Source organism: Bos javanicus, chromosome 10, assembly GCF_032452875.1.
Source record: "Bos javanicus breed banteng chromosome 10, ARS-OSU_banteng_1.0, whole genome shotgun sequence".
In the NCBI taxonomy this organism is placed as follows: domain Eukaryota; kingdom Metazoa; phylum Chordata; class Mammalia; order Artiodactyla; family Bovidae; genus Bos; species Bos javanicus.
The window spans coordinates 42,632,611-42,656,539 of record NC_083877.1 but is presented as its reverse complement, the minus strand read 5'-3'; the positions used below and the strand labels follow the sequence as shown (position 1 = coordinate 42,656,539).

General features: G+C 35.9%; 1 protein-coding gene across 1 annotated transcript in view; it reads left to right on the top strand.

Moving 5' to 3' along the window:
• SOS2 (SOS Ras/Rho guanine nucleotide exchange factor 2) overlaps positions 1-23,929 on the top strand; it is a 105,383-nt gene that overhangs the window by 50,548 nt on the left and 30,906 nt on the right. The window contains exons 8-12 of the mRNA XM_061429776.1: positions 5,356-5,454; positions 17,989-18,116; positions 18,607-19,262; positions 19,668-19,749; positions 21,383-21,505. Coding sequence (XP_061285760.1) covers positions 5,356-5,454; positions 17,989-18,116; positions 18,607-19,262; positions 19,668-19,749; positions 21,383-21,505 — 1,088 coding nt within the window. The remainder of the gene's footprint in view (positions 1-5,355; positions 5,455-17,988; positions 18,117-18,606; positions 19,263-19,667; positions 19,750-21,382; positions 21,506-23,929) is intronic.

Genomic DNA, 23,929 nt, shown 5'->3' with positions numbered 1-23,929 from the left:
CTGAAGAAGGGTTTATTGTTATTGTTGTTGTTCAGTCATCAAGTTGTGTCCTATTCTTTGTAACCCCATGGACTGCAGTCTACCAGGCTTCCCTGTCCCTCACCATCTCCCAGAGTTTGCCCAAGTTCATCTCCAACGAATTGGTGATACCATACAACCATCTCATCCTCTGTTACCCTCTTCTCCTTCTGCCTTCAATGTTTCCCAGCATCAGGGTCTTTCCCAATGAGTTAGCTGTTCGCATCAGGTGGCCAGCTTCAGCATCAGTCCTTCCAAGGAGTATTCAGGGTTGATTTCCTTTAACATTGACTGGTTTGATCTCCTTACTTTCCATGGGACTCTCAGGAGTCTTCTCCAGCACCACAGTTTGAAAGCATCAGTTCTTCAGAGCTCAGCCTTCTTTATTGTCCAGCTCTCCCATCTGTACATCCGTACCAGGAAGACCATAGCCTTGATTATACAGACCTTTATCGGCAAAGTGATGTCTGTTTTCTAACACTCTGTCTAGGTTTGCCATAGCTTTCCTGCCAAGAAGCAGTCGTCTTCTGATTTCATGGCTGCGGTCACCATCTGCAGTGATTTTAGAGTGCAAGAAAAGGAAATCTGTCACTGCTTCCACCTCTTTCCCTCCTATTTACCATAAAGTGATGGGACCAGATGTCATCATCTTAGTTTTTTTGAGTTTTAAGCCAGCTTTTTCACTCTTCTCTTTCACCCTCATCAAGAGGCTCTTTAGTTCCTCTTCACTTTGTGCCATTAGAGTAGTGTCACCTGCCATATCTGAGGTTGTTGGTATTTCTCTCAGCAATCTTGATTCCAGAGCTTGTAGCTCATCCAGCCCAGCCTTTCACATGACATGCTTTTCATATAAGTTAAATAACAGGGTGAAATAAACAGCCTTATCATACTCCTTTCTCAATCCTGAACCAGTCAGTTGTTCCATACAGGGATTTAACTATTGCTTCTTGACCCACATACAGGTTTCTCAGGAAACAGGTAAGATGGTCTGGTATTCCCATCTCTTTAAGAGTGTTTCACAGTTTGTTATGATCCATGCAGTCAAAGGCTTTATCATAGTTAATGAAACAGAGGTCGATGTTTTTCTGAAATTCCCTTGCTTTCTCTATGATTCAGCAAATGTTGGTAATTTGTACTCTAGTTCCTGTGCCTTTCCTAAACCCCTTGAACTTCTGAAAGTTCTTGGTTCATGTACTGCTGAAGCCTAGCTTGGAGGATTTTGAGCATAACCTTACTAGCATGGGAGATGAGTGCAATTGTCTGGTGGTTTGAGCATTCTTTAGTACTGCCCTTCTTTGGAGTTGGGATAAGGATTGACCTTTTCCAGTCCTGTGGCCACTTCTGAGTTTTCCAAATTTGCTAACATATTGAATGCAGCACTTTAATAGTATCATCTTTTAGGATTTTAAATAGCTCCGCAGGAATTCCTCACCGCCACTGGCTTTATTGGCAGCAGTGCTTCCTAAGGCCCATTTGACTTCACACTCCAGAATGTTTGGCTCTAAGTGAGAGACGACAGCATCATGGTTGTCTGGGTGATTAATATCTTTTTTGTATGGTTTTTCTGTGTATTCTTTCCATCTCTTCTTGATCTCTCCTGTTTCTATTAGGTCTTTATCATTTCTGTCCTCTACTGTGCCCATCTTTGGATATTAATATTTCCAACTTTCTTGAAGAGATCTCTTGTCTTTTCTGTTGTTTTCCTCTGTTTCTTTGCATTGTTCATTGAAGAAGGCCTTTTCTCTCCTTGCTGTTCTCTGGGACTCTGCATTAGTTGGGTGTACCTTTCCCTTTTTCCCTTGCTTTGCACTTCTTTCTTCAGCTATTTGTAAAGCCTCCTCAGAAAACCACTTTGTATTCTTGCATTTCTTTTTCTTTGGTTTTGTTCACTGCCTCCTGTAGAATATTAAGGACCTCTGTCCATAGTTGTTCAGGCATTCTGTTTACTAGATCTAATCAATTCAGTTCAGTCGCTCAGTTGTGTCCAACTCTTTGCGACACCAAGAACTGCAGCATGCCAGGCTTCCCTGTCCATCACCAACTCCCAGAGCCTACTCAAACTCATGTCTATCACATTGGTGATGCCATCCAACCATCTCATCCTTTGTCGTCCCCTTCTCCTCTCGCCTTCCATCTTTCCTAGCATCAGGGTCTTTTCCAATGAGTCAGTTCTTTGTGTCAGGTGGCCCAGGTATTGGAGTTTCAGCTTCAGCATCTGTCCTTCCAGTGAACACCCAGGACTGATCTCCTTTAGGATGGACAGGTTGGATCTCCTTGCAGTCCAAGGGACTCTCAAGAGTCTTCTCCAGTGCCACAGTTCAAAAGCATCTATTCTTCAGCGCTCTGCTTTCTTTATAGTCCAACTCTCATATCCGTACATGACCACTGGAAAAACCATAGCTTTGAATAGATGGACCTTTGTTGGTAAAGTAATGTCTCTGCTTTCTAATATGCTGTCTAGGTTGGTCATGGCTTTTCTTCCAGGGAGCAAGTGTCTTTTAATTTCATGGCTGCAGTCACAATCTTCAGTGATTTTGGAGCCCCCCAAAATAAAGTCTGTCCCTGTTTCCATTGTTTCCCCATCTATTTGCCATGAAGTGATGGGACCAGACACCATGATCTTAGTTTTCTGAATGTTGAGTTTTAAACCAACTTTTTCACTTCCTCTTTAAATTTCATCAAGAGGTTCTTCAGTTCTTCTTTGCTTTCTGCCATAAGGGTGGTATCATCTGCGTATCTGAGGTTACTGATATTTCTCCCGGCAATCTTGATTCCAGCTTGTGCTTCATCCAGCCCGGCATTTCACATGATGTATTCTGCATATAAGTTGAATAAACAGGGTAACAGTATACAGCCTTGATGTACTCCTTTTCCAGTTTGGAACCAGTCTGTTGTTCCATGTCCAGTTCTAACTGTTGCTTCTTGACCTGCGTACAGATTTCTCAGCAGGCAGGTAAAGTGGTCTGATAATCCCATCTCTTTCAGAGTTTTCCACAGTTTGTTGTAATCCAGTCAAAGGCTTTGGCTTTGTCAATAAAGCAAAAGTAGATGTTTTTCTGGAATTCTCTTGCTTTTTTGATGATCCAACGGATGTTGACAATTTGATCTCTGGTTCCTCTGCCTTTTCTAAATCCAGCTTGAACATCTGGAAGTTCACAGTTCACATACTGTTGAAGCCTGGCTTGGAGAATTTTGAGCATTACTTTGCTAGCGTGTGAGATGAGTACAGTTGTGTGGTACAGTTTGAACATTCTTTGGCATTGCTTTTCTTTGGGATTGGAATGAAAACTGACCTTTTCCAGTCCTGTGGCCACTACTGAGTTTTCCAGATTTCCTGGCATATTGAGTGCAGCACTTTCACAGCATCATCTTTCAGGATTTGAAATAGCTCAACTGGAATTCCATCCCCTCTGCTAGGTTTGTTCGTAGCGATGCTTCCTAAGGCCCACTTGACTTCACATTCCAGGATGTCTGGCTTTAGGTGAGTGATCACACCATAGTGGTTATCTGGGTCATGAAGATCTTTTCTGTATAGTTCTTCTGTGTATTCTTGCCACCTTTTCTTAATATCTTCTGCTTCTGTTAGGTCCATAGCATTTCTGTCCTTTATTGTGCTCATCTTTGCATGAAATGTTCCCTTGATATTTAGATCTAATACCGTGAATCTCTTTTCATTACCTCCCCTGTGTATTCATAGAGGATTTTATTTAAGTCATACCTGACTGGCCTAGTGGTTTTCTCTGCTTTCTTTAGTTTAAGCCTGAATTTTGCTATGAGGAGCTGATGATCTGAGCCACAGGCAGCTCCCGGTCTTGTTTTTGCTGACTGTATACAGCTTTTCCATTTTCCGGTACACTGTAGTCAATCTGATTTCAGTATTGACCATTTGGTGATGTCCATGTGTAAAGTGATTTCTTGTATTGTTGAAAAAGGGTGTTCACTATGACCAGTGAGTTCTCCTGGCAGAAATCTGTTAGTCTTTTTGCCCTGCTTCATTTTGTACTCCAAGGCCAAACTTGCCTGTTACTCCAGGTATCTCTTGACTTCCTACTTTTGCATTCCAATCCCTTATGATGAAAAGGACATCTGTTTTTTTTGTTAGTTCTAGGAGGTCTTCTAGGTCTTCTAATTACCTTCAGCTTCTTCGGTTTTGGTGGCTGGGGCATAGACTTGGAATGTTGAATGGTTTGCCTTAGAAACAAACTGAGATCATTCTGTTGTTTTTTAAGGTTGCAGCCAAGAACTGCATTTTGGACTCTTGTTGACTGTGATGGCTACTCCATTTCTTCTAAGGGATTCTTGCCCACAGTAGTAGATATAATGGTCATCTGAATTAAATTCACCCATTCTCATCCATTTTAATTCACTGATTCCATTATGATAAAGGAGAGGGGAGGCTTGTAAAGCTCTCATACTTGAACATGCTATGTTAGAAGCAGTTATAGTTTCTTTCAAGTGCTTCCTGTACTGAAGACTGTGGTATTAACTTGTGTATTTCAATTTAAGAGTGAAGTCAGACCTGTTGTGGAAATTTAATGTGATCTGGCTGTTTACTTTGACAGTAAAGATCGGTTGTATCAATTAAGCAGCATTTTTCTTAAGTTAAATGAGCTAAATCTGAAATGTATTTGATCGCTGTTTGGTGAAATAGGTTTAAATCACATCTGCAATGTACCACATCCCCCCAAACACATTCTTTGTAACTACTTAAAACATTTTGAGTAAAAGTGACATAGAAATCTGTGAGAAGATGTATAGCTTTTCAGCATTCCTTTATGGTATGTGGAACCCAAAACTTTTGGGGAAAAAGCTGAGAAGACCATTGTTAAAGTTATATTAGCCATGAAAGATGAAATGTATATATTTAATTAGCTGATAAATTAAAGAAGGAAAAAACTTGATTTATAGCACTTCAATTTCAATATAGAATGCTTTCATTATAGTTTTGATACATCTCTATCTTGTTTGTTTGTTTTTTTAAGTCATGCCCAAAACACAAATGAGGTTAGACTAGAGACTAGTTCCATTAAAGATATCTGTACCCTAATGTTTCTATTGTTTAGTCTAAGTTGTTATTATTGTTGTTTAGTGTTGTTATTATTGTTATTGTTGTTGCTAAGTTGTGTGCAGCTGCTGGGATCCTAGCAGCTTGTGGGATCTTAGTTCTCCCACCAGAGATTGAAACCAAGGATCCAGCAGTTAAAGTGGCGAGTCCTAACCACTGGACCGCCAGAGAGTTCCCTGTATCTTGTATTCTTAAAAACTACTTCTGTTAGGCACTGCTGTTTATGTAACCTTTATATCAGAGATATACTATTTTGTCTTTTCACTTTGCAGTCCATCGCTGATGGTTTTAAAGAGGCAGTTCGTTATGTCCTTCCACGCCTTATGCTGGTGCCAGTATATCATTGTTGGCACTATTTTGAATTATTAAAGGTAAGATAAAAGTTTTCTGAACAAAAAGAAATACTTAGATTTATGAGACTTAAAAACTTTTTCTCTGATGATAGTTTTAATAGTTTTTATTCATAAAAAGAAAATATCTTGTTTTCCTACTTCCCATGGACCATAGAGAAATGCCTTTATTTTTTATATTCATATAATTTCCAAGTTGTAGATAGGGGAAAATGTTACTTTATCTATCACTTGATAATATAAATTCTCAAAGTAATAACATTAAAAAGTTGACTTTTTAAAAATTAATTTTTGGAGACACACAGCAACAATGGTTTAACTTCATATTTTATAAAGGTAATTAATAACTTTTATGTATAACATTGTTCTAAACTTCTGTCATATATAACTTGTCATGAAAAACACGTTTAAAGTTGATACCTTTTGCCCATGCAATGTAGTAGGTAGAACCCAAGTAATGAATTAAAAATTAAAATTGTGATAAAACTTGAACTCGTTTTTAAATATCAGTACACATAAAAATATACTGAATTTCTAAGGGTCTAATATGTAGTATAAACTTTATTATGGTGTATACTTAGAGAAAAATGTAAACATGCTTTATAATAAATAAATGTAATGTACAAGCACACTAGAGGTAAGTTATTGCTCTGACTGTAATGGCAGTTACTTTTTTGCTTTTCTTTACAGTTTGACCACCTATGTATATGTCAGTAAAAATGTATGTAGCCTGTTTCTGAGCTTTTTATCAATTAGATCAAATTATTATAGTATTTTGTGTCATCTTCTCTGAAAGTTACATTGATATTTGTAAGATTCATTGATCCCATGGACAATAGAGCCTGGTGGGCTACAGTTCATGGGGTCACAAAGAGTTGTACATGACTGAGCAACTAACACACAACATAAGATTCACTGATGTTATTTTATGTTTTTCTAATTTAATTTTCTTCCATTGTTTGAATAAACCATGATTTATTTATTGTTCTCTGGCTGAACAATAGTTTTTTGCTATTATTGATAACACTTCTATTGATATTCTTTTTTCTATCTTTTGATACACATGTACATGATTTTGTTTCTCTAGAGTATGTACTCAGGGTTAGAATTGCTTGGTCATAAGGTGTGTATGTTTTCAAATTTAATAGATGAGGTCAAGCAGTTTTTCAAAGTGGAAAGTTTTCCAAAGTTATACAGTTTATACTCCTACCAGAATGCATGATGTCTCTCTTTATGCATTTTTCATATTTAAGATTTTCTATTATATGATCTATTTATAATGGTAACTAATGTTTTATTTTATATTTTCTTGATTATTAATGTGCTTGTACATATGTTGATTGGCCTTTTGAATAACTTTTTATAGGATCATTCAAGTCTTCTGCCATTGTAAATATCTTCTGGGCCTTGTCTTTGCAGTTTTTCTGATTGTTTTTCTTACTGTTGTGCATCAACTAAAGCTGAATATATTCCATATTTCTAAGAGTTGAGTTTCACTAATGAGATCATGTGCAGTTTCTCTTTATTATTCATTCTTTATATAGATATTATATCTCTGTGTATATAGAGTATACTATATTTGTCTATATGTAGACACTGTGTCTATACCATGTTGGTGGTTTAGACAGCCTGTTCTAACTTTTCCATGTAACTCATTAGTAATATTTAAAATAAAAGCCAGAATAACTAAACTTAGTAGACATCTAGGCAAAGAAATCTTTAGATGATTTCTAATGAATATCTTGGCTCAGATATTGGTAGCTACCCTGGTAGCTCAGTGGTAAAGAATCCACCTGCCAAGGCAGGAGATGTAAGTTTGATCCCTTCATGAGGAAGATGCCCTGGAGAGGGAAATGACAACCCACCCCAGTATTCTTGCCTCGGCAATTCCATGGACAGTGGAGCCTGGTGGGCTACAGTCCATAGGGTTGCAAAAGTCAGGACTTAGTGACTAAACAACTACAACAATAAATACCTACCTCAAGAATTCTTTTTTTATGGAGTCTTACTATCCATAATGTGTGATACTGGAGCTCACTAGCTTTTGTAAACAAATAGATGAGCAACTTGATTTTGTGTATCTCCATGGAGACTAATGGATCCATAAAGAACCCATAGAAAGGATTGTAGGCTTCTCATGAATAATATATTAGCAGCCACAGATGTATATTTAGATTCCTAAAAGTTTTTAGAGAATGTTCATGTCTAATTGGAAGTCCCATCATTAGTTTTATAGTTGCCTTCTAGTATTTGCCAACATTTAAAAATACCAACTTAACTATAGTCAATTCAGTTCAGTTCAGTTGCTCAGTCATGTCTGACTCTTTGCAACCCCATGAATCACAGCACGCCAGGCCTCCCTGTCTATCACCAACTCCTGGAGTTCACTCAAACTCACGTCCATTGAGTCGGTGATGCCAACCAGCCATCTCATCCTCTGTCGTCCCCTTCTCCTTCTACCCCCAATTTCAGCATCAGAGTCTTTTCCAATGAGTCAACTCTTCACATGAGGTGGCCAAAGTACTGGAGTTTCAGCTTTAGCATCATTTCTTCCAGAGAACACCCAGGGCTGATCTCCTTTAGAATGGACTGGTTGGATCTCCTTGCAGTCCAAGGGACTCTCAAGAGTCTTCTCCAACACCACAGTTCAAAAGCATCAATTCTTCAGTGCTCAGCTTTCTTCACAGTCCAACTCTCACATCCATACATGACCACTGGAAAAACCATAGCCTTGACTAGACGGACCTTTGTTGGCAAACTAATGTCTCTGCTTTTGAATATGCTATCTAGGTTGGTCATAACTTTCCTTCCAAGGAGTAAATATCTTTTAATTTCATGGCTGCAGTCACCATCTGCAGTGATTTTGGAGCCCCCCAAAATAAAGTCTGACACTGTTTCCACTGTTTCCCCATCGATTTCCCATGAAGTAATGGGACCAGATGCCATAATCTTCGTTTTCTGAATGTTGAGCTTTAAGCCAACTTTTTTACTCTCCTCTTTGACTTTCATCAAGAGGCTTTTTAGTTCCTCTTCACTTTCTGCCATAAGGGTGGTATCATCTGCATATCTGAGGTTACTGACATTTCTCCCGGCAATCTTGATTCCAGCTTGTGCTTCTTCCAGCCCAGCGTTTCTCATGATGTACTCTGCATATAAGTTAAATAAGCTGGGTGACAATATACAGCCTTGACGTACTCCTTTTCCTGTTTGGAACCAGTCTGTTGTTCCATGTCCAGTTCTAACTGTTACTTCCTGACCTGCATGTAGGTTTCTCAAGAGGCGGTCTGGTATTCCATTCTTTTTCAGAATTTTCCACAGTTTATTGTGATCCACACAGTCAAAGACTTTGGCATAGTCAATAAAGCAGAAATAGATGTTTTTCTGGAACTCTCTTGCTTTTTCGATGATCCAGCAGACGTTGGCAATTCGATCTCTGGTTCCTCTGCCTTTCCTAAAACCAGCTTGAACATCTGGAAGTTCATGGTTCACATATTGCTAAAGCCTGATTGGAGGATTTTGAGCATTACTTTACTAGCGTGTGAGATGAGTGCAGTTGTGCGGTAGTTTGAGCATTCTTTGGCATTGCCATTCTTTGGGATTGGAATGAAAACTGACCTTTTCCAGTCCTGTGGCCACTGCTGAGTTTTCCAAATTTCCTGGCATATTGAGTGCAGCACTTTCACAGCATCATCTTTCAGGATTTGGAATAGCTCAACTGGAATTCCATCACCTCCACTAGCTTTGTTCGTAGTGATGCTTTCTAAGGCCCACTTGACTTCACATTCCAGGATGTCTGGCTCTAGGTCAGTGATCACACCATCGTGATTATCTGGGTCGTGAAGATCTTTTTGTACAGTTCTTCTGTGTATTCTTGCCATCTCTTCTTAATATCTTCTGCTTCTGTTAGGTCCATAGCATTTCTGTCCTTTATGGAGCCCATCTTCACATGAAGTGTTCCCTTGGTATCTCTAATTTTCTTGAAGAGATCTCTAGTCTTTCCCATTCTGTTGTTTTCCTCTATTTCTTTGCATTGATCACTGAGGAAGGCTTTCTTATCTCTTGCTATTCTTTGGAACTCTGCATTCAGATGTTTATATCTTTCCTTTTCTCCTTTGCTTTTCACTTCTCTTCTTTTCACAGCTATTTGTAAGGCCTCCCCAGACAGCCATTTTGGTTGTTTGCATTTCTTTTCCATGGGGATAGTCTTGATCCCTGTCTCCTGTACAGTGTCATGAAACCTCCATCCATAGTTCATCAGACACTCTGTCTATGAGATGTAGTCCCTTAAATCTATTTCTCACTTCCACTGTATAATCATAAGGGATTTGATTTAGGTCATACTTGAATGATCTAGTGGTTTTCCCTACTTTTTCAATTTAAGTCTGAATTGGGCAATAAGGAGTTCATGATCTGAGCCACAGTCAGCTCCTGGTCTTGTTTTTGCTGACTGTATAGAGCTTCTCCATCTTTGGCTGCAAAGAATATAATCAATCTGATTTCGGTGTTGACCATCTGGTGATTTCCATGTGTAGAGTCTTCTCTTGTGTTGTTGGAAGAGGGTGTTTGCTATGACCAGTGCATTCTCTTGACAAAAGTCTGTTAGTCTTTGCCCTGCTTCATTCCGTATTCCAAGGCCAAACTTGCCTGTTACTCCAGGTGTTTCTTGACTTCCTACTTTGCATTCCAGTCCCCTGTAATGAAAAGGACATCTTTTTGGGGTGTTAATTCTAAAAGGTCTTGTAGGTCTTCATAGAACCATTCAACTTCAGCTTCTTCAGCATACTGGTGGGGCATAGGCTTGGATTACTGTGATATTGAATGGTTTGCCTTGGAAACGAACAGAGATTATTCTGTCATTTTTGAGATTGCATCCAAGTACTGCATTTCTGACTCTTTTGTTGACCATGATGGCTACTCCATTTCTTCTAAGGGATTCCTGCCCACAGTAGTAGATATAATGGTCATCTGAGTTAAATTCACCCATTCTAGTCCATTTTAGTTCACCGATTCCTGGAATGTCGACGTTCACTCTTGCCATCTCCTGTTTGACCACTTCCAATTTGCCTTGATTCATGGACCTAAATTCACTTTTCACGTTTATGCATTGGAGAAGGAAATGGCAACCCACTCCAGTGTTCTTGCCTGGAGAATCCCAGGGACGGGGGAGCCTGGTGGGCTGCCATCTATGGGGTCGCACAGAGTTGGACATGACTGAAGCGACTTAGCAGCAGCATGGACCTAACTGTAATAGAAGTTAACTAAAATAGAAGCTTACTATTTTTGCCCTGTCTAGATGATTAGTTTTAAAATCTCTGAGGTCTGAATCTAAAATCGGACATTGACTATAATGGCCTGATTCATCCTAATGTCACAGCTACTTTTACTACCAATTAATTACTGGACTCCAAGTATTTTTAGCCACTGTGATTGGGACTAGTAGTTGGTCAGTTAATTGAAAATGAACTGAAGAATCATAAATCATTTTAATTATCAATCATAATCATTTTAATAAACACTCATTTTAATAAACACACACAAAACCCCTAGAGATGAACATTTGTATATATTTATATGCTAATCTGTTGACTTAGGGTAAAACCTTTTCTTTGAGTATGAATCTTACTTAAGTCACAAACAGTATCTCTATGATTTCTACTTTCCATTTATTTTAGGTGGTACATAACCTTGAAGATCCTTGTAAAGCAATCTGATTGCAGAAATCTAAATTTTTATAATTTTTCCAATACTTTTATGATTTGTCTTCCCTATATCTTTTAAAAATGACTTGCCTTTAAAGTTATTAGATTTGAGTTTTTATATAAATATTTTTATAGTCATATTTCTTTAGCTTATATAGTTATTGAATTATATAATTATAAGCACAACTGTCATTCATATTTGGAAACATTTACTACTGATTCTTGGTTATTATATGACTCATTTAGTGGGCTCAGAAGGGCCTAAATATTCTAGAAAGTGACCCATTTATTTATAGCATTATTGTCCGGTGGGAATCAGTCTGTATGTTACACAGTGGGAATGATCCATAGTAAGAAATACATTTAACATCATGATAATGCTATACGACCATACACACACACAAAGCAAAAAGGTTTTTGAAATGCTACTCGGCATTTCATGGAATATATTCACACCCTATATTCTGTTATATTCTATTCTGTTTCTTTTTTTAAAAAAGGATCCATTCATTTCATAATTCAGTGTATTATGACATAGATTTTGAAAAACCAAAATAAGGATTAATTCTAGACATAAGCAAAAAGAATTATCACATGATCAGATAAGAAATTACTTTTTACATTTTATATCTGTTCTGACTGTGATACTGTTCCTTTTAATAATAATTTACTATTTTTTAAATTGTGGTCAAACATGAAATTACTGTCTTAACCATTTTAAGCGTATAGCTCAGTAGTGTTAAGTATATTGTTATACACCCAGTGTTGTTGGACACATGGATTGCTTCTGCTTTTTGGCTATGATAAATAATACTGCCGTGAACAAATATGTCATTAAGACTGTTTTTAATTCTTTGTATATATAGCCAGAAGTGAAATTGCTGCATCATAGGGTAATTCTGTTTTTAATTTTTTGAGGAAGCACTGTATGATATTCCATAGTAACTTTATACTCTTTTACATTTCCACCAATAGCACACACTGTTTACAGTTTCTCCACTTCCTTGCCAGCACTTGTTATTTTCTGTATTTTTATTTTTTGATAATAGCCTTCCCGATGGATGTGAGATGGTATCTCATGGTTTTGACTTGTATTTCCCTATTTGTGACAGTGAACATCCTTTTATTTGCTTTTTGACCATTTATATATCTTCTTTGGAGAAATGTCTATTCAAGTCCTTTGCCCACTTTTTATTTGGGTTATTTGTAAATATTTTTGTGGTGGTTTTATAGGAGTTCTTTATATATTCTGAATATTAAACCTTTTGAATGTGTCATTTCCAGTACTGTCTCCCATTCTGGTGATTATCTTTTTGTGATACTGTTTGAGCTCAAGCACTCATTCGAAAGAAATTTCATTTCGTATTGAGCCTACTTTGGGATGAGACCCATAGGAAAGAAGGCTCGACCAGTGTAACTTACGGCTGTCATGTTCCTTTGGGAATAAAAAACACTGTCCTGGAGCAGTTTTAGGCCAGCTTTAATTTGAAATATTTGCCTTGGTCATGTACCAAGGAAGATTTATTTATGGATATAATGTTTAAATATTATTTGAGTTTTACTTCCCAGAGTCAGAATTTATGATAAGAAGACAGAAAGACAACTACATAATGAGAAATTATAGGATATCATATATAGTTTTCCTAAAATTATTTTACACTTGTAGAATAGTATTATTTTGTTGTTGGATTATTATTATTTATAGCAATACTTTAAAGTTCATGTTATAGGTAATATGATTCTTTTTTTTGTTCTTTTCCAATTTAAGCCCCTCTGGGGTTAATCATAAACTACTTTCATTTTCTTTATTTTTCTCAGATAAATTTTAGATATTTCTTTCCTTAATATATATTCCAACCCTTATGTAAGAGGAAACAGAAATCACAAATTCATTTCCTGATTTATAAGCATCTTTATAATATACTTCTTATATTCTAAGAAAAAAATCTGTTTATCCTTCTGTTACTAGGAACATATCAACTCTTAGTTCAGAATTGATTTTTTCAAATCCAAGTAACATTCTTCTCCTCTCTTACTCTGGTCATTCCCTGGAAATTTAGTAATGGAAAGAATAAATATTTTCCTCTGAAGAGAACTTTATCTTAATTTGAAGCTTAACAGGAATACCTATTACTAATAACTTTAATGAAGTTCATTGGGAACGATAAGCCAATATTTTAGTGAAACAATTGAAAATGTTTCTTTAGGTAATATTTTTTTTAACCTTTTACTTTGAAAAATATAGGGGAAAAGTTACAAAAATAGTATGCTCCCTTCATCTAGATTCCCTAATTGTTAACATTATGTAACAATTACTTTGTCACCTACAGAGAAAGTGACAAAAAAGAATTCCTGTGTGTGTATTTAAGTGTATTTATAACATCAAGAAGTTGAGATAATGTCTATTAAAAGAAATGTTCTGGCTCTTGAAAAAAATATGTGAGAATATTTTACTATGTAATATTTACTGTTTCAGTACTGACACAGCACTCAAAGATATCTGAAGGAAGATAATGCACATTTTTAAAAAGCACATAAAGAGAAGTAACAGGTTTTATTGAGGTGAATTTCCCACCAAATTTCTAAAATCCTATTTTTATGAAAATCTCGAGAGAAGTTTATTATTACCAAAAGAGAATTGATCACATATATTATTTCACATCTAAACTGAACTCCCAGCATGATAAACTAGAGATAAATTCATAATTTAATATAATTTCTCCTGTCTTAGGCACATATATCTGTAATAGATGGGCTTCCCAGATGGCTCGGTGGTGAGAATTCACCTGCCAATGTAGGAGACGCAGGTTGGATCCTTGGGTCCAGAAGATCCCCTGGAAGAGGAAATGGCAACCCACTCCAGTATTCTTTCCTGGAAAATCGTACAGTCCATGGGGTCACAAAGAGTTGAACATAAATGAATTCATATCCTGAATTGATATAGCAGTTTATAGAAATTCAAGAGTTTCAGTGAAGTCTTAGAGTTAAGAAAAAGCTTACATAAAGTATAAAATCTCAGGCAAAATACACATATATGCTACTAAGGAGAATAGTGTATCAGGTAAGCAAAGAATATATTCTTCAGTCAAATTCATAAGGTAGTACACATTAATGAAAGATTATTTCCCCTTTACTACTTAGTTTAAGCATAAATTGCAAGGGCATTTATTCTCTTTGGGAGAAGGAAATGGCAACCCACTCCAGTATTCTTGCTTGGAAAATCCCATGGACAGAGGAGCCTGATAGGCTACAGTCCATGGTCACAGAGAGTCCGACACGACTGAATGACTTCACTTTCTTTCACTTTCACTTTTATTCTCTTTGACCTCTTTCCCAAAGCACACTTCATTTTATTTCTTAAACTGTGTAATTATCCAGTTTATGGTTAAGATAAAGGGGAATCCCCTTCAATTCATTCACCAGAGTTTGGCATAGTCCAGTTTTTTGCATAATTGTGTTCGGTGTCATTGGAGAGAGGCATGCAAAAAGGATGTTTTCTGAGTTCCTTGGTTTGAATATAGACTCTGCCATTCATCTTGGGTGCCTCAGTTTCTTCATCTGTGACATGTGTATGATGATAGTACCTATCTTACAGAGTTGTAACAAGCATTAAATAAGCCAGTGCATAAAAGAGCATGCACAGAATGCTTTTTATCAAGAGCTTAATAAATGTTCATTGTTGTTATTTGTCTAAACACTTAACAAAATTCTAAGTATTTATACAACAGTCACTCATTCTCATTACTTTCTTGGGTACCTACCATTTGTGGGTACTGTACTAAAAATGAATAAAATACATCCCCAAGCTAAAGAGTTCATGTTTTAGTAAAGAAGATAAATGTCAGACAAATAATTACAATATAGGAAGTGCCTAATAAAAGTAATTCTGTGGGATAGTGAGGCAGGAGTTACCAACTCTGTCTAGGAAAGTTAGAAAAAGATGTATATGAGTGTTGAGTATGCTAGAATTTATCATCCTGTTCTGGTATGTTGGTGTTATTAAATTGAGGGAGCCATAAAAGACAAATGCTGAGGGACTATTACAGATTAAAAGAGAGAATAGAAACATGACAACTAAGTACATACTGATTGGATCCTGTATTGGGGTGGGGTGGAGGTGGGTGGGATTGCCCTAAGAACAGGATTGGGACATTAAGCAAAAGTTTCCTGAAGTTATCACTATACTGTAAAAGAATTTTTGTTCTAAGACACACTGAAATATCAAAGGAATAAGGGGAATGACACTATTTGAGAATAGTTTGTGATGTATTTGAGAAACAATCTCAGAGCCATTTAGCAATGGCGGGAGACCTGAGTTTGATCCCTGGGTTGGAAAGATCCCCTGGAGGAGGGCATGGCTACTCACTCCAGTATTCTTGCCTGGAGAATCCCCATAGACAGAGGAGCCTGGCAGGCTACAGTCCATGGGGTCACAAGGAGTCAGACACAACTGAGCCACCAAGCATAGCAAGCACAGCACCTTCCTCAACAAGGAACTGAGAGAATTGTGTCACAGACTACTCTCAGGTAGTTCAGCAGGAGAATGCCACATAACACTCACACACAGAGTGGTATAGCCTTTGTGGTAGTAGTAGTAGTGTTAGTCGCTCAGTCATGTTCTACTCTTTGTGACCCTATGGACTGTAGCCCGCAGGTTCCTCTGTCCATGGGATTCTCCAGGCAAGAATACTGGAGTGGGTTGCCATGATCTCCTCCAGGGGATCTTCCCCACCCAGGGATCGAACCCAGGTCTCTGGCATATGCAGAGAGATTCTTATAAGTGTTAAAAACTGGTTACTCTGAGTAACAAGAGTTGCTTACATTATTTTTATAACTTTTCTACAAATTTGATATTATTTCAAAGGAAAAAATTCAAGGGGGAGGAAAAAGGAAAGAGCTTACTAAGGAGGAGGCATTTGAACTGTATCATGGAAGCTAAATTCACCAGGTAGATAAGAGAAGCACAGACAAATATGTAGAAAGCACTATCAATGTGAAAGAGCCTGACTTACATGCAAGGTAATTCAGTATGGTAATTTCTACATCATGATAAGAATACGTTCTCCCAAATATCTATAGAGAATTAGCTTGGGTTTCATTAATCTGATGTTTATTGAATCTTACTGCCCAAATTCAAGAAATGTTTATTTAGCAAATTATTGGACTGTGTTTATGCCAAAGAAAGCCATTGTTTTGTATACTTATATCACTGGAAAATCCTATGCTTTAAACATCCTGAAGTTTTATTTCTCTTTGATAGCCTGAAATTATTCATGGATATGTAGAAATGATAAGGCCACTTGCTTGGAAACTTTTGCTTAGGTTTGAGCAACCTTACGATGAAATTTACAGTAGAAATTTAGTGTCCTCATACACCTAAATTGAAAAGCAGTTCTCATTTTGGTAGAACCTCATTATTAGTGATAATTTGGAAATTTGGATCAACAGAAGCAGTAAAAATAAAAAATCTGTAATTAAGCATTTTGTCTCATCAATGTCTATATTAGGGAAATATTTTAGAGTGGAGCTGAAAAGAATCTTTTTGTAAGAAGCTTTCAAACAGCAAAATGAAGTGATTTGGTAGTAATTTTCACCTTTAGAAGTCAGAGTGATCGAGTGCTAATCATGTTTTAAACCGGTGGGTTTTTTTTAAACTCTTTTTCCCTTCATCTTTTCAATTTATTTCTTAAATCTGGAGATGATGATAGTCTCTTAAATTATTTATATTGCAAATCTTTGATAGCAAGACTTCTATATGTATCTTGAAAAATATCTAATGGGTCTGTGCTCCATATAGAGAATAATTTCTAGACGTATATGTGAAAGGTAATGGACCTAGTATTAAACAGCATCCATTCAGTTCCTTGCTAAGGAAGAAGAGCCATTGCTGAATGGTTTTCAGATTGTTCTTGGAGTATAAGGAAAATTTATCACAAAATTTCTAGTGAGGTAGTTTAAGATCATGAAATAGACTTAAACTTTTAAAAATTTTCTGAAGCAATTTTAATTTTTCCATATTCTCATATAAATGTGTATTTATATCTACATAATCTCTGTATAATGCTCCTCTTGGAGTTCTTCTGTCAAAGCACTGAAGCATCGTCCAGTCTGAATTACTTATTATAAGGTGAATTTTCTTCCATTTTGAGACTGAGCTATTAGAGTTTTTGCTTAAATGAAACGAAGCCAGAGTTGTTAAGATTAATGATGTAATTTGTTATTATAAGTGTCATTTCTAAGGATTAGTAAGATAGGATATTAATTTTCATGGATTCTTGATGTTTACTAGAATAGTTGAATTTTATGTTGTAAAAAATGTCAGTTGGATCTTTTTGTGATGCTGTTTGTAGAAAAGTTTATGAAAGATTGAATTGCTAAAATTAGCATACTTGATTTTATTGTGTAACAAAAATATGCAAGCTCTTAAAAATCTGTAAAAGTTAAGAATTTAATCATTAGAGAATGTGAAATAGTATGTATTTATCTTTTCTCTATTCATAGTTACAAATAAAAGTAACTTGTAAGCCTCATGTTTTGCATGTTTTAAACTATTTTTATATATCTGGAAAATGTCTTTTTCGAGACATTTTCTGGAAATACCTGGAAATTTACTTTTTGTTTTTTATGATTGTAATGGTTATAGTACTTTATATCTGTATTGTATTTGCATATATAGAAAGAGGGCTGTTTTGAAGGATCAGGAGGTATACTTAATTATATAAAATTATAGTTGTTTTTATTAAGTATACTTAAAATTCTTTTAGAGTTCATAATGTTTGTTGCTGCTTCCTCTAAGTATGAGAAAGGGAAAGAACTGAACAATGCAGGTTTAATTTTTCTGTTTGGTTTTTCTTAGCAATTGAAAATACGTAGTGAAGAGCATGAAGACAGAGAATGTTTGAACCAAGCTATTACTGCTCTCATGAATCTCCAAGGTAGTATGGACCGAATTTACAAGCAGTATTCACCTAGACGCCGACCTGGGTAATTCCACACTGTTGAAAATATGAATGCTTATGCAGTATTTCACTTATATCTGATGTCTGGTTTTCTAAAGTGTTACTTACAGTGATAGTTGCATTCTTGAAAGTTATATTTTTGTTTTACATTTTTATTTTGCCCTTTAGCCTTTTAAAATTGGTGTTGTCATATTGTTAAGATATATTTAACAAAATTTTTAAAAGATATATTTAATAACATATTTATATAAGAAATTTAATATTATTTTCATTTTAATTCTTAGGACCTCAGGAATCATGTCAAGTCTCTACGATTTCTCTTTCTGAATAATGAAATTGAAGCATGTATTATTTAATGGCAAAGTTAGGAGAAAGTAAATGCTGTGTGCAAAATTTAGTGTTTAGTTATTTAATATTTTTGTCACTTGATTTAAAGTAGTTTATACTTCAGGCAATTAAGGTTGCTTAGCCATTGAGTAAGCTAAATTTATCTTGGTTTTTTTTTTTTTTTTTAGGGATCCTGTTTGCCCTTTTTATAATCGTCAATTAAGAAGCAAGCACCTGGCTATTAAAAAAATGAATGAAATTCAGAAAAACATAGATGGATGGGAAGGCAAAGATATTGGACAGTGTTGTAATGAATTTATTATGGAAGGCCCATTGACAAGAATTGGTGCTAAACATGAACGGCATATTTTTCTCTTTGATGGCTTAATGATTAGCTGCAAACCCAATCACAGCCAGTCACGCCTTCCAGGATGCAGTAGTGCAGAATACAGATTAAAAGAAAAATTTGTCATGAGGAAAATACAAATATGTGATAAAGAAGATACTTGTGAGTGCAAACATGCTTTTGAATTAGTATCCAAAGATGAAAACAGCATAATATATGCTGCTAAGTCTGCCGAAGAGAAAAATAATTGGATGGCAGCACTTATTTCCCTTCAGTATCGTAGTACTCTTGATCGAATGCTAGATTCAGTATTATTGAAGGAAGAAAATGAACAACCATTGAGATTACCAAGTCCTGAAGTGTATCGTTTTGTGGTAAAAGACTCTGAGGAAAACATTGTTTTTGAAGACAACTTGCAGAGTAGAAGTGGAATCCCCATTATTAAAGGAGGAACTGTGGTGAAATTAATTGAAAGGCTAACATATCATATGTACGCAGGTATGTGGAGCTCTTTACAAGTGGTTATATAGGGCAGAGGATATCCAAAACCTTTTCAAGATTGTTCAGAAACACTTAGGGCCTAGGAAGAAAATAGACTGCCTCTAAAATTTAAAAGGAATACTGCAGAATCAATAGGAATAAATACCTAATTAAATGTCTATATAGTGTTAACTTCGTTAATAAATATTCATCAAAATTTTATGTTCATGAATCTTGAATTTGAAAACATCCCTTTATCAAGAAGCAGTCCTTTATCAAGAGATACCACAATTGGCAGGAAAAGCAACAGTGGGGGGAACCAGGAAAAAAAGAAAGGAAGGAAGGCCTCCAAAATATGCCACTTTGAATTAATTAAACTGAGTAAATTGAATATGCAATGTGTTCTGTGCTCTGCCTTTTCAGATCCCAATTTTGTTCGTACTTTTCTTACTACATATCGTTCATTTTGTAAACCACAGGAATTACTAAGCTTACTGATTGAACGGTAAGAAAAATACTTATTTCACTTATTTTTACATTTTTTAAAAAGTTAACTTTTTTACCTTGCAAAGTGCTAGGTACCCAGTATGTACTCAGGTAGTTTTTGAACATAATTTATTCAACATTAAATTCACAGTATTATTATTCTCTTCAAGTAGCATACTTACTGAAATCCCTGTTTATAACAGATCTTTTCAGATCCTAGCAAAATTTATAGTGGTAATCAGAAAGACTCATTTTTATAGGATAAAAAATATGAATTTTAATGAAATTTTTTCTATGCAATAAAACAATACTTCCTTGAAAGAAGCTTTTCACTTTTAAAACAAACTTTTTATTGTGAAAAATTTCAAAACATATGCAAGAGAAAATATATTCTGTTAATAAACCCCATTTATCAATCATCCAACTTCAATAATTATCTCCTTGTATTTCATCTGTTTCCCTGTTGATTTGAATACCCTAGTCCCAGGATTATTTTGAAGTAAATCCGTGGCAACATGTTTGTCAGTATTATTTCCATTAGTATTTCTAAAAGATAAGTATTCTTATTAAAAGCATAATCACAATATCATTATTAGACCTAAAAAATTAAGATTTCCTTTATTGAGTAATTTTTAAAAATTAAGTTTTGAATTGGCTTTTTCTTTCTTACTGAGTATGTTAGTGGTATTTTAAAATGCTTTATAGGTTAAACTGTAGTATTTGAGCTTCAACATAATTTTGTTTTATATTTTAAAACTTAACCAGATTTTTATCTGGACCTCTATCATTATGTTATCCCATGAAGCTAACTATACCAGACTCAGTCAGTATAATGTGCTATGAAGATTTACTTGGTTGCCTTTTCACGTTCAAAATAAGGAATGCACATATGGTATATATATATTTATTTATTTATAGTATTTATGTGAAAGTGTTAGTCACTCAGTTGTGTTTGATTCTTTGTGACTCCACGGACTGTAGCCCACCAGGCTCCTCTGTCCATGGAATTCTCCAGGCAAGAATATTGGGGTTCCTATTACCTTCTCCAGAGGATCTTCCTGACCCAGGGATCAAACCCCGGCCTCCTGCATTGCAGGCTGATTCACCACTGTCTGAGCCACCAGGGAAGCCCCATTATTATATTATAGCTACATTTCCTATGGTTGGGGAAGGTGTTTTTTTTTTTAAACTTTGATTTTTTTTTCCACTTAGTTATGTTTTTTAAATACTATTTAAAATTCAGTGTGGGACTTCCTTTGGATTAATATTCATTTATTTAAGGAAACATATTTACTTTCATTTTAATAAAATAAATATTAAAGATAGGATTAGATAAGGTATCTCTGTTATGTTTTTAAAGAGGTCATACTCTATTGATTGTCTTCTTGGATCTTTTCCATTGACCTTTTCTACATTGGTCAGTGCTAGTTATTAAACTTTTGATAAAAGTAAGAATATAAGTATTCGGTACTATATAGCTAAAGGGCAGTGTTTTGTAGTATGTAGTACTTTAAGAGAAGTTTATCAGTTTCAGTTTTCACATAAATGGTAGGAAAGAAGTTTGCTTATTAGTTAAAGTGTCTTTCCTGCTATATTTGAAATCCTCATTTCTGAACAACAAAAAATTTCTCTCATTTTGCTTTTCTTCTTAGATTTGAAATTCCAGAGCCAGAACCTACTGAAGCAGATAAATTGGCGTTAGAAAAAGGCGAGCAGCCCATCAGTACAGACCTTAAAAGGTTTCGCAAGGAATACGTCCAACCAGTACAACTTAGGTTTGGCCTGAATATTGTATTTTTTATGTGTCATTCAATTTTCAGTATATAGTTAGCACAAAAATTTTTACCTCTTAATTCAGATGTAGGTTATTTTATTAATTGCATAGCAGTTAAACTTTCAAGTTCTATGTGACTGCTACTGCTACTGCTAAGTCGCTTCAGTCGTGTCCGACTCTGTGCGACCCCATAGACAGCAGCCTACCAGGCTCCCCCATCCCTGGGATTCTCTAGGCAAGAACGCTGGAGTGGGTTGCCATTTCCTTCTCCAATGCATGAAAGTGAAAAGTCAAAGTGAAGTCGCTCAGTTGTGTCCAACTCTTAGTGACCCCATGGACTGCAGCTTACCAGGCTCCTCGGTCCATGGGATTTTCCAGGCAAGAGTACTGGAGTGGGGTGCCATGAAGCTACTCTTAATTCCCTGAAGAAATTTAATTATTAAAATATACTGTGTTATATGCATCAGATATCTCTCACAGGCAATATGTAATGGCTTATAGGCTAGGATACCTAATAAGTAAAAATATTTTGATTTTATATGAATTTTGCCTACTGTCAGTCCTCTCTACCCTTTTGATTTCATTTTTGTCTCAGTGTGATCATTTAGTAATCCTAGACTTTTTTCTGTTTATAATATTTATGAAAGTTCTAGTTCTTTCCCTACTCTCTTCCCACAAGATACATTGATATATGTTACTTACCTGCTGCTGCTAAGTCGTGTCAGTCATGTCCGACTCTGTGCAACCCCATAGACAGCAGCCCAGCAGGCTCCCCGTCCCTGGGATTCTCCAGGCAAGAACACTGGAGTGGGTTGCCATTTCCTTCTCCAATGCATGAAAGTGAAAAGTGAAAGTGAAGTCACTCAGTCATGTCCGAGTCTTCAAGACCCCATGGACTGCAGCCTACCAGGCTCCTCCGTCCATGGGATTCTCCAGGCAAGAGTACTGGAGTGGGTTGCCATTGTCTTCTCTCTGTTACTTACCTAAACAATGTCATTTCAGTATTTGTTTTTTCATGACTTAAAAAAAAATTTATTGAAGTACAGTTGATTTATAATCTTGTGTTAGTTTCAGGTGTACAGCAAAGTGATTCAGTTTTATATATACTTTTTATCTTTTTTAGATTGTTTTCTATTATAGGTTATTACAAGATAATGAGCATAGTTCCCACTGCTATACATTTGGTCCTTGTTGGTTATCTATGTAGTAATTTCTAAAAATATATTTAGTAATAGCATCTGCCAGTTGTTAATGTTACTCTGTGTGCCTAAGTGCTTGATCTTTTTTATTTTGTCCTTCACTTCGTTTAAAAGAAAATTGAAAGTTAACAGAATAAAGTAATTTGAGATAGGTCGTATAAAAGGAGTGACAGGACAGGGTTCAGACTTACATCTGACTGCCTGAGCCAGTGCTTGCTTGTTCGTTTCAATCAATGTTCAGTGAGCATTGAAAATTGAAAGCTCCTTTGATTAGGCCTATTTATAGTGCAAGTGAAAATCATGGGAATCATAACCTTTTCCATGGGAAAACTGAGATATCTTATTAGTTATATATGATTAAATATTTCTCCTGTAAATGTTAGGGTTCCTTGATTAATGTTAACCATAAACTGAAAATTTAAAACTAAGTATATTAAATGTTTATTTTCAAGGATAATTACCACAAATAAAGGCAGTTTTGGCGGAATGATGATGCTTCCAACTATGTATCTTTTAGCCAAAACTTTTAGTATGTCATTCTTTGTGTAAGAAGATAATGCCTTAAGCCACTGAACTAACCAGGCCCTTAAGGTTGTTTTATTCCAGATACCATTAGAAATTTAGAGTATTTTCTTAGTCTGGGGAAAAAACTATTGCCTGACAATTACTGGGTGGTTGTGGAGGGTATAGGTGGGAAGATAACCTAGAAATAGTCATTCATTGAAATAATGAAGGAAAAATGCTAATGAAATTAATATATACTAACTGTATCTTTGTGATGGAGAATGGAATGTTATATTTGTGTCAATTGTTTACATCTTTATTTGCAAGGTATAAGTAATTATTTATGAGGTACTATAAAACAAAATGGGCTTCCCAGGTGGTGCCTGGTGGTAAAGAACCCGCCTGCCAGTACAGGTAGATGTAAGAGACTTGGGTTCGATCCCTGGGTTGGAAAGATCTCCTGGAGGAGAGCATGGCAGTGCACTCCAGTACTCTTGTCTAGAGAATCCCATGGACAGAGGAGCCTCGCAGGGTGGAGTCCATAGGGCTGCACTGAGTTGGACACAACTGAAGCGACTAAGCAGCAGCAGCATAAAACAAAATAGCTCGGTCAGAAATACTTTTGTCTTTTGAAAAAAAAGAATGTGAGCCTACCTGCAAATACAGGTAATTTGATGATAGCACTTGCATTTAGAACCAAATACACTAAATCTTAGTTGGTT